The sequence below is a fragment of the Lithobates pipiens genome, unplaced genomic scaffold (assembly GCF_037356315.1).
Source record: "Lithobates pipiens isolate NorthernLeopardFrog02 unplaced genomic scaffold, aLitPip1_a1.2 Scaffold_13, whole genome shotgun sequence".
Taxonomy (NCBI): Eukaryota; Metazoa; Chordata; class Amphibia; order Anura; family Ranidae; genus Lithobates; species Lithobates pipiens.
This window is the reverse complement of record NW_027507718.1, coordinates 145,337,779-145,351,682: the sequence shown is the minus strand read 5'-3', so window position 1 is coordinate 145,351,682 and position 13,904 is coordinate 145,337,779. Positions and strand designations below refer to the sequence as shown.

General features: G+C 45.8%; 1 protein-coding gene across 4 annotated transcripts in view; it reads right to left on the bottom strand.

The window, feature by feature from the left end:
• Nucleotides 1-1,205: 1,205 nt before the first annotated feature.
• Nucleotides 1,206-13,904, bottom strand: part of PIP5K1C (phosphatidylinositol-4-phosphate 5-kinase type 1 gamma) — a 561,428-nt gene continuing 548,729 nt past the window's right edge. For all 4 annotated transcript variants that reach the window (XM_077475680.1, XM_077475681.1, XM_077475683.1 and 1 more), the window contains one exon: nt 1,206-2,715. In XM_077475680.1, coding sequence (XP_077331806.1) covers nt 2,713-2,715 — 3 coding nt within the window. In that variant the 3' untranslated portion in view covers nt 1,206-2,712. The remainder of the gene's footprint in view (nt 2,716-13,904) is intronic.

The window sequence follows — 13,904 nt, the reverse complement described above, 5'->3', positions numbered from 1 at the left end:
AAGGGCCAAAGGTGGCCGAAAGCCGACGAGAAGGGCTGAAGGCGGCTGTAAGCCGCCCCGAGGGGGTCCAAAATGGTGGAGGATCGGTGTATAACACGCACCCGCGATTTTTCCCTGATTTTAAGGGGAAAATAGTGTGTGTTATACGCCGATAAATACGGTAATAAAATATTTACAAAAATGTGAGGGGTGTACTTTTGTGAGATACTGTACGTGATTCGGCACTTCTGAGTTTTGAGTGCAAGTTTAGTGCCGCCACCGGCTTGCTTTCACTGTGATTTTACATAGCAGGAGCTAATCAGTGGATCCCGCAGACATGATGTCTGCCAACACCTGCTGATCGTCGGTACACTGACAGAATGACAGTCTGCCATTCTGTCAGTACAGTTCTGTAAAGCAGAAACACTGATTCCTGCCTTCCACTAGTAAAAGCAACTTCCAACTACAATGAAATATTAACTAGGCACACAGTTAATAATACATATTGGCCTAAACTGATGAAGAAATTTGAAGTTTTCCATTTTTTACTGGATGTGTTTTAGAGCAAAAAGTAAAAGATTTTTTTTTTTTTTTTAAGTGTCAGTAATTCTTTGTTTATAGCACAAAAAAAAAAAATTACAAAGGTGATAAAATGCCACCAAAAGAAAGCTCTATTTGTTCAGTTAAAATAACGCAGTGCCATATCACAAAAAATGGTCTGGTCAGGAAGGGGGTAAACCTTCCAGAGGTGACATGGATAAAGTACATTTCCACTTTTGCAGCCAAATTAGTTTATATTTTTTCACATGTTTCCATTCACACAGCCTAATGTAAACAATATTTACTTTCTTAAAAATCCCACCTAGCTTTCCCCTTCTATGTAATTTTAAGGAGGGGAATGTGGAGTTATACGTATCATATTTAACCCTATTTGTTTTGTGCTGGCATATCAAATTATTGGTTGTATAACTAGATATTCACTCTGTCCTAGAAAGGGTTAAAGGCTACAAGCCCTGGGTGGTACATTGCATACTATTGCACTTAAAAAAAAATGGTTCCTCGGTTTGTCATTCTGATAAACTGATGCATACTAAATATACAATTTTTGTTCTTCTCACATTTGTATGATCGCTCTGTCAGCACCTATGGACTGCTACCTGGTAGCGCAACACATCTTTCCCTAAACTTTGTATTTCCTGGACCAGTGCTCATAACAATTATGAAGCTGAAGCTTTAAAAAATATTTTTAATATGTATATACTTAATGTAGTAGAATTGTATGCGTTTGTGTTTACACACAGCACTCATATCTCTTTTCCAGTGTGTATTTGAAAACTAAAGAAAAGTTAACTAAAATAATCTAAGTGGCAGTGTCCGGAATAGGGACACCGAAAACTATATTATACACTTTGATAACGAAAGCTGACTGTATTTGGTCTAAAAACTTTTCTCTAAGACTCCATGTACACTGCTGCTGTTAAATGGAAGTTTAAGAGCAGTTGGGCGTTTTTTCCAGCTGCCCTGAACTCTCCTCTATGTTATCTTATCAGTAAATGTACACAGGGTTGTTTATAGTAGTCTCTAGGCAGTTGAGTTTAGAAGCATTTTTGGAAAAGCAAAAAAATGCATTCAGGATGGATGTTCAGAGGCATTTGAAAAGCCAAACACCTGCAACAGCTTGTAAACGCATGTAAACGTGGTAACTTGTGTTTAGCCACCTTTTGTTTACAGGCGTTTTTAGATTTTGACTATTTGAAAATAAAAAAAACACTTCTGAATGCAAAACGCGGCATGTAAATGCAGTAAAACTGATGTTTTTAAACATCGGTTACTATCGGTCAAGTTAAATTGTTCAGGAGAGGGTGTTAAATGACCTGTGTACATTAAGCCTAAACCATAACTGCCAACCTTAAACAGTAATTTACAAGTTGTACATGTTTATATAAATAAAACAATAACATTGTCATAAAGGAACAAAATAAATATTGTACACAAAAACATACATGCAAATGAAATAATGCATTTATAATACTATATGCAACCAGAGTTGTAACACAATAAAACAACCATTGCGATGGCTCTCTGTCATCTAGATATGTAATAGTAGAGTGTTATCCATCAGCTCTCAAAAAGTAGTAGCTGCAGAACCCATTTTCCTAAAGTAAAACCAAACGTTAGAACTTGTATCTAGAGTGTAGATTGATTGTTCACCTTTTTGGAAGAGGGAGGTTTTAATCCAAACACTAACCACATAAGTGTTTTTCCAGTTTACAGGGCTATGCCAACCAGGGTGAACATTTTTTGCCTCCCCATCCTGGCAAGAAAATCCTGCCTGGGCAGCAGTGGTGAACACACACACACACACACACACACACACACACACACACACACACACACACACACACCTTGCTCAGTGATGAGGGGACTGTTTACATTTCGATCACAGCGTCAGCTGGGACAGGGAGCTCGATAATGCTGAGCTTGTGAGGACAGAATACTAAGAAATGAATACCCTGGCCTTAGTCCCTTCCTGTGCCTCCATTGAGGTGGCTGCTTTAATTGGCTTCATTGGCAGAACGGCCCTGCCAGTTTAGTACATTTCAGATGGCTAGTACGATCCCGGCACTGCAGACTGATCACAACTCGGATGACCTTGACTTCATCTGTTTACTGCTGGAGGGTAGGTTGATATGGAGGTAACAGTATATTCATCTTAAAAGATCTGCATAGTAATTACTGAAAAACACAAAATAAACACAAAACCATCATATAGATGTTTTAACTATTTTTGAAAGTATTTAAAGAAGTTGTTGTTTCTAAGGTTACACATATCAGTCTAAAGGGACAAATAGGAACTGCATATGCCTGAAACATAATTTGACTCTAGACCATAGCCAGATATAGGTTTTTAACCTTTGAGCAAAAATAATTTTGTGCCTGTTCCACAGCATAGTGAAATAGTTGTCTGGAATTATTTATATACTGTTATATATATATATATATATATATATATATATACCGTATATATATATATATATATATATATATATATATATATATATATATAATTATACACGCACACACATATATAAATATATCACAGAACAAAATGAACCATATATTGACCATTGCATTAAGAGATATGCTAATTATACTGGCTATAGAAGTTACAATTAACAATCACAAAATTAAATTAACCATTTGTATGATATAAATACACAGTATCTCAAAAAAAGTGAGTACACCCCTCACATTTTTGTAGATATTTTATTATCTTTTCATGTGACAACACTGAAGAAATTACACTTTGCTACAATGTAAAGTAGTAAGTGTAAAGCTTGCATAACAGTGTACATTTTCTGTCCCCTCAAAATAACAGCACACAGCCATTAATCACTTCAATACTGGGCATTTTCACCCCCTTCCTGTCCAGGCCAATTATCATCTTTCAGCGCTGTAACATATTGAATGACAATTGCACGGACATGTAACACTGTACCCATATGACATTTTGATCATTTTTTCCCCCCACAAATAGAGCTTTCTTTTGGTGGTATTTGATCACCTCTGCGGTTTTTATGCTTTGCGTTATGAACAAAAAAAGTGACAATTTTGAAAAAAAAACACAATATTTTTTACTTTTTGCTATAATAAATATCCCAACTAAAAAAAAAATGTATTCCTCAGTTTAAGCCGATATCTATTCTTCGACATATTTGTGGTAAAAAAAAAAAAAAAAAACACACAATAAGCGTATATTGATTGGTTTGCGCAAAAGTTATAGGGCATACAAATTAGGGGATAGTTTTATGGCATTTTTTTTTTTTTTTTACTAGTAATAGCGGCGATCTGTGATTTTTATCAGGACTGTGATATTGTGGTGGACAAATCGGACACTTTTAACACTATTTTGGGACCATTGACATTTATACAGAGATCAGAGCTATAAATATGCACTGATTACTGTATAAATGTCGCTGGCAGGGAAGGGATTAACACTAGGGGGCGATCAAGGGGTTAAACGTGTTACCTAGGGAGTGATTCTAACTGTGGGGGGAGGGGACTGACTGGGGGAGGTGACGATCGGTAATCCTATATACAAGGAACACACGATCTGACGCCTCTCCCCTGACAGGACGTGGATCTGTGTGTTTACACACACAGATCCACATCCCTGCTCTGTGACAAGCAATCGCGGGTGCTAGGCGGACATCGCGGCCGCCAGGCATGTGCATTGGCTCCCAAGTGATGCTGCGGAGTGCCCCCTAGATGGCTGGCAAGCCGAGGATGTCATATGACGGCCGCCCGGGATGGCAGAGCCACCTTGCGGCCGTCATATTATTATACACGGGATGGGAAGTGGTTAATGTCTAAACCACTGGCAACAAAAGCGAGTACGCCCCAAGTGAAAATGTCCAAATTGGGCCCAAAGTGTCAATATTGTGTGTGGCCACCATTATTTTCCAGCAATGCCTTAACCCTCTTGGGTATGGAGTTCACCAGAGCTTCACAAGTTGTCACTGGAGTCCTCTTCCATGACGACATCACAGAGCTGGTGGATATTAGAGATCTTGCACTCCTCCATCTTCTGTTTGAGGATGCCTCACAGATGCTCCATAGGGTCTGCAGACATGCTTGGTCAGTCCAACACCTTTACCCTGAGCTTCTTTAGCAAGGCAGTGGTTGTTTTGGAGGTGTGTTTGGGGTCGTTATGTTGGAATACTGCCCTGCTGCCCAGTCTCTGATGGGAGGGGATCATGCTCTGCTTTAGTATGTCACAGTACATGTTGGCATTCATGGTTCCCTCAATGAATTGTAGCTCCCCAGTTCTGGCAGCACTTTTGCAGCCCCAGACCATGACACTCCCACCACCATGCTTGACTAGGCAAGACACACTTGTCTTTGTACTCCCCACCTGGCTGCCACCACACACGCTTGACACCATCTGAACCAAATAAGTTTATCTTGGTCTCATCAGACCACAGGACATGGTTCCAGTAGTCCTTGTCCTTAGTCTGTTGGTCTTCAGCAAACTGTGGGCTTTCTTGTGCATCATCTTTAGAAGAGGCTTCCTTCTGGGACGACAGCCATGCAGACCAATTTGATGCAGTGTGGGGCGTATGGTCTGAGCACTGACAGGCTGACACCCCACCCCTTCAACCTCTGCAGCAATGCTGGCAGCACTCATATTTACCAAAGACAACCTCTGGATATGACGCTGAGCACGTGCACTCAACTTCTTTGGTGGACCATGGCGAGGCCTGTTCTGAGTGGAACCTGTCCTGTTAAACTGCTGTATGGTCTTGGCCACTGTGCTGAAGCTCAGTTTCAGGGTCTTGGCAATCTTCTTATAGCCTGGGCCATCTTTATGTAGAGCAACAATTTTTTTTTTTCAGATCCTCAGAGTTCTTTACCATGAGGTGCCATGTTGAACTTCCAGTGACCAGTATGTGAGAGTGATAACACCAAATTTAACACACCTGCTCCCCATTCACACCTGAGACCTTGTAACACTAATGAGTCAAATGACATTGGGGAGGAAAAATGGCTAATTGGACCCAATTTGGACATTTTCACTTAGGGGTGTGTACTCACTTCTGTTGCCAGTAGTTTAGACATTATTGGCTGTGTGAGATATTTTGAGGGGACAGCAAATTTACACTGTTATACAAGCTGTACATTCACTACTTTACATTATAGCAAAGTGTAATTTCTTCAGTGTTGTCACATGAAAAGATAAAATAAAATAAAATATGTACTTTTGTAAGATACTGTGTGTGTGTGTGTATATATATATATATATATATATATATATATATATATATTTTTTTTTTTTTCTAGTCACCAAATAGTTATACCAGGATCATGGCTGCAGCTTTGATTCTGGTATTGCTTTTTTCAGTAAGTGATCGGCTTTCTTGATCCGCTGCCTGATCACTTTAACAGCGTTGTGGAGCCTCTGCCCTCCATGCCTACCACCGTTCTCGGCCCACCCATTGCACTTGGGAGCCTGGGACCACCGTAAGTGGTTGGATCAGCTGCCCACAAAGGAGATGGAGAAACATCTGTTCCCTGATCTTGTCTTTTACAAAGTTTCAGAGACATTTTTCTTTGGCTGTTATGGCCAAAGAAGCAACTGATCAAACATCTCTTTGTTTGATCAGCTGCCTTGGAGGGCAGAAGAGAGGGATAATAGAATAGAAAAGAAAAAACATCAAAGTATAGGACAGAAAGGAAGGAAGAAAAAGAGGTGTCTTCATATCTGCTTAGCAGGAGGCACACCTCCTGATCTGTAAGCCCAGAACAATATGGTGGAAGAAACTACCAAAGCAGGAATAAAAATAATAAATAAGAGCTTTCCCCCCTAGTACACAGCAGAAAGCAAAGTGCTGATCAATTATGTTTTTTAATTTGTATAATAACTTAGTATAGCCAAACCTTCTTTAGCTAACTTTTCCTATGGATCACAGGGGTGTATCTCATTCTGCACTCCTTTTGACCTGTGTTTAGCCAACAGTGGGCTTTAGCCAGTCCAGGTCAACCCCAACTGACCCCTCCAAAGTAGCAAAGCAGAGATCCAGTAATTGACAGTCACCACTCTCTGCTCAGACCAGAGGGAAAGAACTGAGCGATCAGTTGGGTTTGCTCGCTCGGTTCTTGGGGTAGAGCCAACCTTGGGATTGGTGCTGCAGCTATCTAGGCGAGCATGATTTATTTTATTTTTGCTATTTCTATACTTCTCATTTTAATAGAGAAAGTTCTGAACAGTTTTTTTGTGTTTTGTTGTCTTTTTTTGAATTCACTATTTTTTAGTACTGCTTTTACAACAGTGCTAAACGCGTCCCTGTCATTGTGGCCAGAGAGGGCGTCGAGTCAACATCTCAAGGAAGAAGAAGAGAAGGCAGTGGCGACAGAAGACCGGGCCACTGCTAGTAAAAGAGCTGGAAGAAGAAAGCAGAGGCCCGGCAAGAAGAACTGAAGAGGGGGGCAAGACCCCCGAAGTCAGAAGAAGACCCCTGGACGGCGGTGACGACGAAGAAGAAAGCTGGGCTCCTCTGCTAGTAAAAGAGCAGAAGATAGCGGAGGAGTCCGGCGAGAAGACCCCCAAGATGGAAGACCAACGGAGCTGTGCAATAAATTATTTTAAAAACATGTGTTGTGTTTTTTCTTTACACTTTTTTCCCCAGGTGATTGGGTAGGGGTACATGGTACCCCAATACTCATTCACATAGGGTGGGGGGCCGGTATCTGGGGGCCCCCTTATTAAAGGGGGCTCTCGGATTCCGATAAGCCCCCCGCCTGCAGAGCCCAACAACCAAGGGCCAGGGTTGTCTGGAAGAGGCCCTTGTCCTCATCAACATGGGGACAAGGTGCTTTGGGGCGGGGGGGCGCAGGGCCCCCCTTCCCCAAAGCAGCCCCCATGTTGAGGGCACGTGGCCTGGTACGGCTCAGGAGGGGGGGGCGATTGCTCGTACCCACCCCCTTTCCTGACTGGCCGCGCTCCGTGCGCGGATAAGGGTCTGATATTGCCTTTGGGGGGAACCCCCACGTCGTTTTTTTTCGACGCAGGGGTTCCCCTTTAAGTCTATACCAGGTGATGGGGCCAGCAAGGTGTCAATCTCGCCGATGGAAGTGGCAAAATTGACTTTCTTCGCTAGTCCCATCTACCTGGAGCCATGTTCAAAATGAACGGACTTTCCTCCGTGTGTGGGCAAGTCCGTTCATTTCAAAAGTCCAGCGGACTCCTGCCATAGTCCGGAGGTTTGTCCGTCGCACCTAGTCCGCCGGAAAAGTCCAGTCGTGTGTGGGCAGGTCCGCTCGTTCGGAAAGTCTGGCGGACCTCCGCTTCAAAGTCTGGCGGTTTGTCCGCCGGATAGTCCAATCGTGTGTACGCGGCATAAGTGTCCTAAGAAGTGTGTGATCATAAGATAAGTCCATTCTGGTATCTGAGGTTTGTCGTGTCTCAATGAGAGGTGGGATATTGAGCAAAGTTTCTCTTGGTCATAGAAGTTGTGGTCTAGAACTTTCTTCAGACCAGTGCTGCCCTAAGAAATTGGAGGCCTGGGGGGGGGGGGGGGAGTCTGGGTTTAGTCTAATTGGGGTCATGGGTCCTTGAATCGTCGATATTGGAGAGTGTTTGCAGGTCTTGTGAAAACTTTGTATTATTGGTCTGATTTAGAGGGTGTAGTTTTGATTCATTAGGAATATGTCTTTCCATTATCCAGGGCATTGAGGCCAGTGAGAGATTTGTGAAAGTTTATTCCAGTCTTTTGTGGATCCGTGAAGGTTCCAGTCCAGAATCCTGGTCAAGTGTACTGCTTTATAATTACTGAGTTCTGGCAAGCCTATTCCTCCTAAGTGTTTAGGCAAGGCTAGTTGTGAGTATTTTAATCCTAGGCTTGTTGCCTCCCCATATGAAGTTGGAGCTTAGGCCGCGTACACACAGGCGGACTGTTCGCCCAACCTTGTCCGCTGAACAGTGTTTGGGCGGACAGTCCGCTCGTGTGTGGGCTTTCAGCGGACAGTTTCAGCGGACAGTTGGACGGACAAAGTCTTTCGGAAATTCCGAAAAACTGTCCGCTGAAACTGTGTTTAAGCGAACAGTCCGCCCGTGTGTGGGCCTGTCCGCTGTACTTTCGAAATGAGCGGACTTTTCCCGCTCGGAAAGTCCGCCCATTTCGAGCGCGTGTACAGGTAGGCGGGGCCCGCGAAGGAGACGTCGCGGGCTCCGCCGCCTGGAATGGGCTTAAAGGGGAACCCCAACGCCGAAAAAAATCGGCGTGGGGGTTCCCCCAAAGTCCACACCAGACCCTTGTCCGAGCACGCTACCCGGCCGGCCAGGAAAGGGGGGCGAGCGAGCGCGCCCCCCCTCCTGAGCCGTACCAGGCCGCGTGCCCTCAACATGGGGGGGTGCCTTGGGGAAGGGGGGGCCGCGCGCCCCCCCACCCCAAAGCACCTTGTCCCCATGTTGATGAGGACAAGGGCCTCTTCCCGACAACCCTGGCCGTTGGTTGTCGGGGTCTGCGGGCGGGGGGCTTATCGGAATCCGGGAGCCCCCTTTAAGAAGGGGGCCCCCGGATACCGGCCCCCCACCCTATGTGAATGAGTATGGGGTACAATGTACCCCTACCCATTCACCTTTGAAATAAAGTACAAAAAAAAAAACACAGGGGAAAAAATATTTTATTGCACATCTCCGGGGGTCTTCCGTCTTCGGGGGTCTTCTCGCCGGACTCCTCCGCTATCTGTGTGTAGCTCTTTTACTAGCGGAGGAGTCCGGCTTTCTTCCTCCCCGCCGCCGGCCTCTTCTCCCGACTTCGGGGGTCTTGTCCCCCTCTTCGGTTCTTCTGCCGGGCCACCGCGCCTTCTTGTAGCTCTTTTACAGGCGGTGGCCCGGTCTTCTGTCGCCGCTGCCTTCCGTTCTTCTGTCGCCGCCTTCGGTTCTTCTGCCGGGCCACCGCGCCTTCTTGTAGCTCTTTTACAGGCGGTGGCCCGGTCTTCTGTCGCCGCTGACTTCCGTTCGTGTTCTTCTTCTTGTTCTTCTTGTTCTTCTCCAGGAGATGTTGACACGTCGCTCCCTCCGGCCGGAATGCCAAAGCCGCGCTGTGCGGTCACTTATATAGTGACAATGGGGCGGTGTCACATGGTATATGTCACATGGGTTGGTCACATGGGTTGATGTCACATGGGGACTATGACATCGTAAGGGGGCGGGGTCACCATGTGACCAACCCATGTGACATATACCATGTGACACCGCCCCATTGTCACTATATAAGTGGCAGCGGAGCGTGTCCCTGGCATTCCGGCCGGAGAGCTCGTCGAGTCAACATCTCCAGGAGAAGAAGAAGAACAAGAACGGAAGGCGGCGGCGGCGGCGGCGGCGACGGCGACGATAGCGGCGACAGAAGACCGGGCCACCGCCTGTAAAAGAGCTACAAGAAGGCGCGGTGGCCCGGCAGAAGAACCGAAGGCGGCGACAGAAGAACGGAAGGCAGCGGCGACAGAAGACCGGGCCACCGCCTGTAAAAGAGCTACAAGAAGGCGCGGTGGCCCGGCAGAAGAACCGAAGAGGGGGACAAGACCCCCGAAGTCAGGAGAAGAGGCCGGCGGCGGGGAGGAAGAAAGCCGGACTCCTCCGCTAGTAAAAGAGCTACACACAGATAGCGGAGGAGTCCGGCGAGAAGACCCCCGAAGACGGAAGACCCCCGGAGCTGTGCAATAAAATATTTTTTCCCCTGTGTTGTGTTTTTTTTTTTGTACTTTATTTCAAAGGTGAATGGGTAGGGGTACATTGTACCCCATACTCATTCACATAGGGTGGGGGGCCGGTATCCGGGGGCCCCCTTCTTAAAGGGGGCTCCCGGATTCCGATAAGCCCCCCGCCCGCAGACCCCGACAACCAACGGCCAGGGTTGTCGGGAAGAGGCCCTTGTCCTCATCAACATGGGGACAAGGTGCTTTGGGGTGGGGGGGCGCGTGGCCCCCCCTTCCCCAAGGCACCCCCCCATGTTGAGGGCACGCGGCCTGGTACGGCTCAGGAGGGGGGGCGCGCTCGCTTGCCCCCCTTTCCTGGCCGGCCGGGTAGCGTGCTCGGACAAGGGTCTGGTGTGGACTTTGGGGGAACCCCCACGCCGATTTTTTTCGGCGTTGGGGTTCCCCTTTAAGCCCATTCCAGGCGGCGGAGCCCGCGACGTCTCCTTCGCGGGCCCCGCCTACCTGTACACGCGCTCGAAATGGGCGGATTTGCCTCCTCCTTACGTGGGCGAGTCCGTTCATTTCAAAAGTTGAGCCAACTGTTTGGCAAACAGTCCGCTCGTGTGTGGGCAAGTCCGCTCATGCAAATTTTGAGCGGACTGTTTGATGAAACTGTTTGACGAACAAGGTTGGGCAAACAGTCCGCGCGTGTGTACGCGGCCTAATGCTTCTGTTGTTTTTGAAGAAGGTCGGTGGGACATGGATCGGAATAGCTTGCATTAGATATAGGATTCTTGGTAATGCATTCATTTTCAGAATTGCTGCTCTTCCAAATCACGAGAACACCGGCCTGCTCCAATTTTTTAGATCTTCTGTGAGTTTATTTAGCATTGGTAAGTAGTTTTTCATAATGTAGGCTTGATAATTTTGTAGGGAGTTGTATGCCTAGGTAGGTGATCGCTTCTGATTGCCACTGGAAGGGAAAATTTTCTTTGCAGTGTGTGGGCAAGGGCAGGGAGATATTAAGAGGAAAAGATTTCGTGAAGTTTATTTTAAGATTGGAGATTAAGCCAAATTTTTGAAACTCCTCAAGTAGTACTGGTATTGTGATGTGCGGATTTGAGAGAAATAGGAGAATGTCATCCGCGTATGCGGCTAATTTGGAGCATTCCTGGTGTCAGTGGGTTAGAGCTGGATAAGGAATTAAATGCTTTTAAAAAGGGCGTGCTCAGGGTATCTAAGAATGTTTTAAAGTAGACAGCAGATAGGCCATCAGGGCCTGGGCTTTTGCCTGACATTAAGCTTTTAACCACTTCCTGCTGGGTGATTGTGCTTTCCAAAATCTTAGAAGAATCTGGAGAGATTCCCTTGGGGCAGTGCTTTTCTAAGAACTGTTTGATTTTCTTTTGACGGTCCCCCATATAGTGTGTGGATACATTTGGCTTGTCTGTTATACAGTTTTGTGTAAAATTTCTCAAATTCCTGGGCATGTCGGTGTTACTAGTGTATGTGTCCCTCTGGGGAATGTAGTTTATGAACAGTCGTTTTGGCTTTCTTTGATTGTAATGCTTGGGCCAGCAAGTGTCTGCTCTTGTTTCCCGGTTCATAAAACCGTTTTTGCGATAACATACATTTTTTCTTCACATTGCGACCTAGTTCTTCCTGCAGCAGTTTGCGTGTTTCAATGAGATCTTGGTAGGATATTTGTGCTAGAGTTTGTTTGTGAAGGGTTTCTAGTGTTTTGAGTTTGTGAAATAGATCTGCAAGAGTTCTTTGTCTCTCTTTTTTGATTGCCGTTGCCATTGAAACAAGCCTGCCTCTTATCACACATTTGTGTGCTTCCCACTGGGTCAGACTGGAAGTCTCTGCTCTGTCGTTCTCTCTAAAGTAGTCATTCAAGCATTTTATGAGTGCCATCACTCTGGATTCGTCTGTCAGTAGCATGGTGTCTAATCTCCAGATATTGGTATATGTCATGTTATCAGGGATGGCCAGGGTCATAGTGATCGGGGTGGTGGTCTGAGATGGTCATGGGTTCTATTATTGCCTTGGACAGAAGGGAAAGATCCCTTTGAGTGAGAAATAAATAATCCAGTCTGGAGTATTTTTTATGTGGGGCCGAGAAAAAGGTAAAGTCCTTTTCTTGTGGTCTAAGGGTGCGCCACATGCATGAAGAAGAAGAGATTGGATGCTCAATTTTATTTGGCATAATGCTCTATATGGCAGACTGGATGTCCCTGTAGACGTGTCAAGGAGGGGGTCGGGAGGGACATTAAAATCTCCCCCTAGAACGAGTATGCCACTTTGGAATGAGGCAAGGGATTGTAAGGGGACTTGGGCTGTATTGGGGCAGTAGATGTTTGCTAATGTAATTGGTCTATTTTGGATATTCCCTTTCAGGAATAGTTATCTACCTTGTTCGTCAATTAATGAGTCTGTTATTTTGAGAGAGGTATTTCTAGAGATAAGAATTGTGACTCCTTTTGTTTTGGAATGCGGTGTTGAGGCGTGATAGCATGATAGTCTGTTGGAGAACTTTGGGACTGCCTCTGCGGAGAAGTGAGTCTCCTGTAAGAACACGACATCTGCCTTTATACTCCTGATGTATGTTAAAACCTGCGTTTCTCTGGTATGTTTAGGCCTTTGGTATTGAGTGAGGCAACTTTGAGAGAGACATTTTTTTGTTGTGGTTTTGGTGGTGGCCATGATGGCTCAAGGTGGCACTGCACTAGGTGCAGATTCTTCAGAGGAGGGAAGCAAGAGAAGGGGCCATGTGCAGAGGGTATAAGGGTATCAGGGAGGGGGGCGCTAGGAAGTGGTGGTGGAAAGTGTAGGGTAAAGAAAGTGGGGAAAGAGAGGAGGTTATTCTGACAGCGTTTAGATTGGGTACTGTTGGGGAGTAGGTGTGGTTGAGTGATCTAAGTACAACTGGCAGTGATCAAGAGCTCGTTCTCTAATCACTATTAGTAAGTTCAGTAGTGGTCAGCCAGTACTCTTATGCCGCGTACACACGACCGGACTTTTCAACATCAAAGGTCCGACGGAACTATTCCGGCAGACCATTCGATCGTGTGTGGGCTGCAGCGGACTTTTGATTTGCAAAAGTCTGACAGACTTTAGAAATGGAACATGTTTCAAATTTTTCCACCGGAACTCCGCCGGACCCAGTTCCTACTGAGATATCTGCTCGTGTGTATGCTAGTCCGACGGGCAAAAACCGACGCGAGGGCAGCTATTGGCTACTGGCTATGAACTTCCTTATTCTAGTCCGGTCGTACGTCATCACGTTCGAATCCGTCGGACTTTGGTGTGATTGTGTGTGGCCAAGTCCGTTCATTCGGAAAGTCCGTCAGAACTCTGTCAGAACTCCGTCGAAAGTCTGTCGGACCTAGTCCCTCAAAGTCCGGTCGTGTGTACGTGGCATTAGAGTCTGCTGTGTGTGTGGGTGTGGTTGGGTAGGTTTCCCCAATGGAGTGATGTTCCTGTTAGGGCTAGGTGGTTAGTGAAGAGATGTTTTGGTAATAGAAGGCAAATAAGCCTGTTTATGTACGGGTCTTGATGGCATTAGGTTTGTATATGTGTAAGCGAGCGTGGGGAGTAGAAGTGAAGTTATGGCAGTTAAGCCTGTCTGAATGGTTTGAGGGTATATGTACATGCATTGGGTTGTGTTGTTGTTACTTCCCGTGTGATGTACATCGGTGCAAAATAGTCCATATACTAGAAACCTT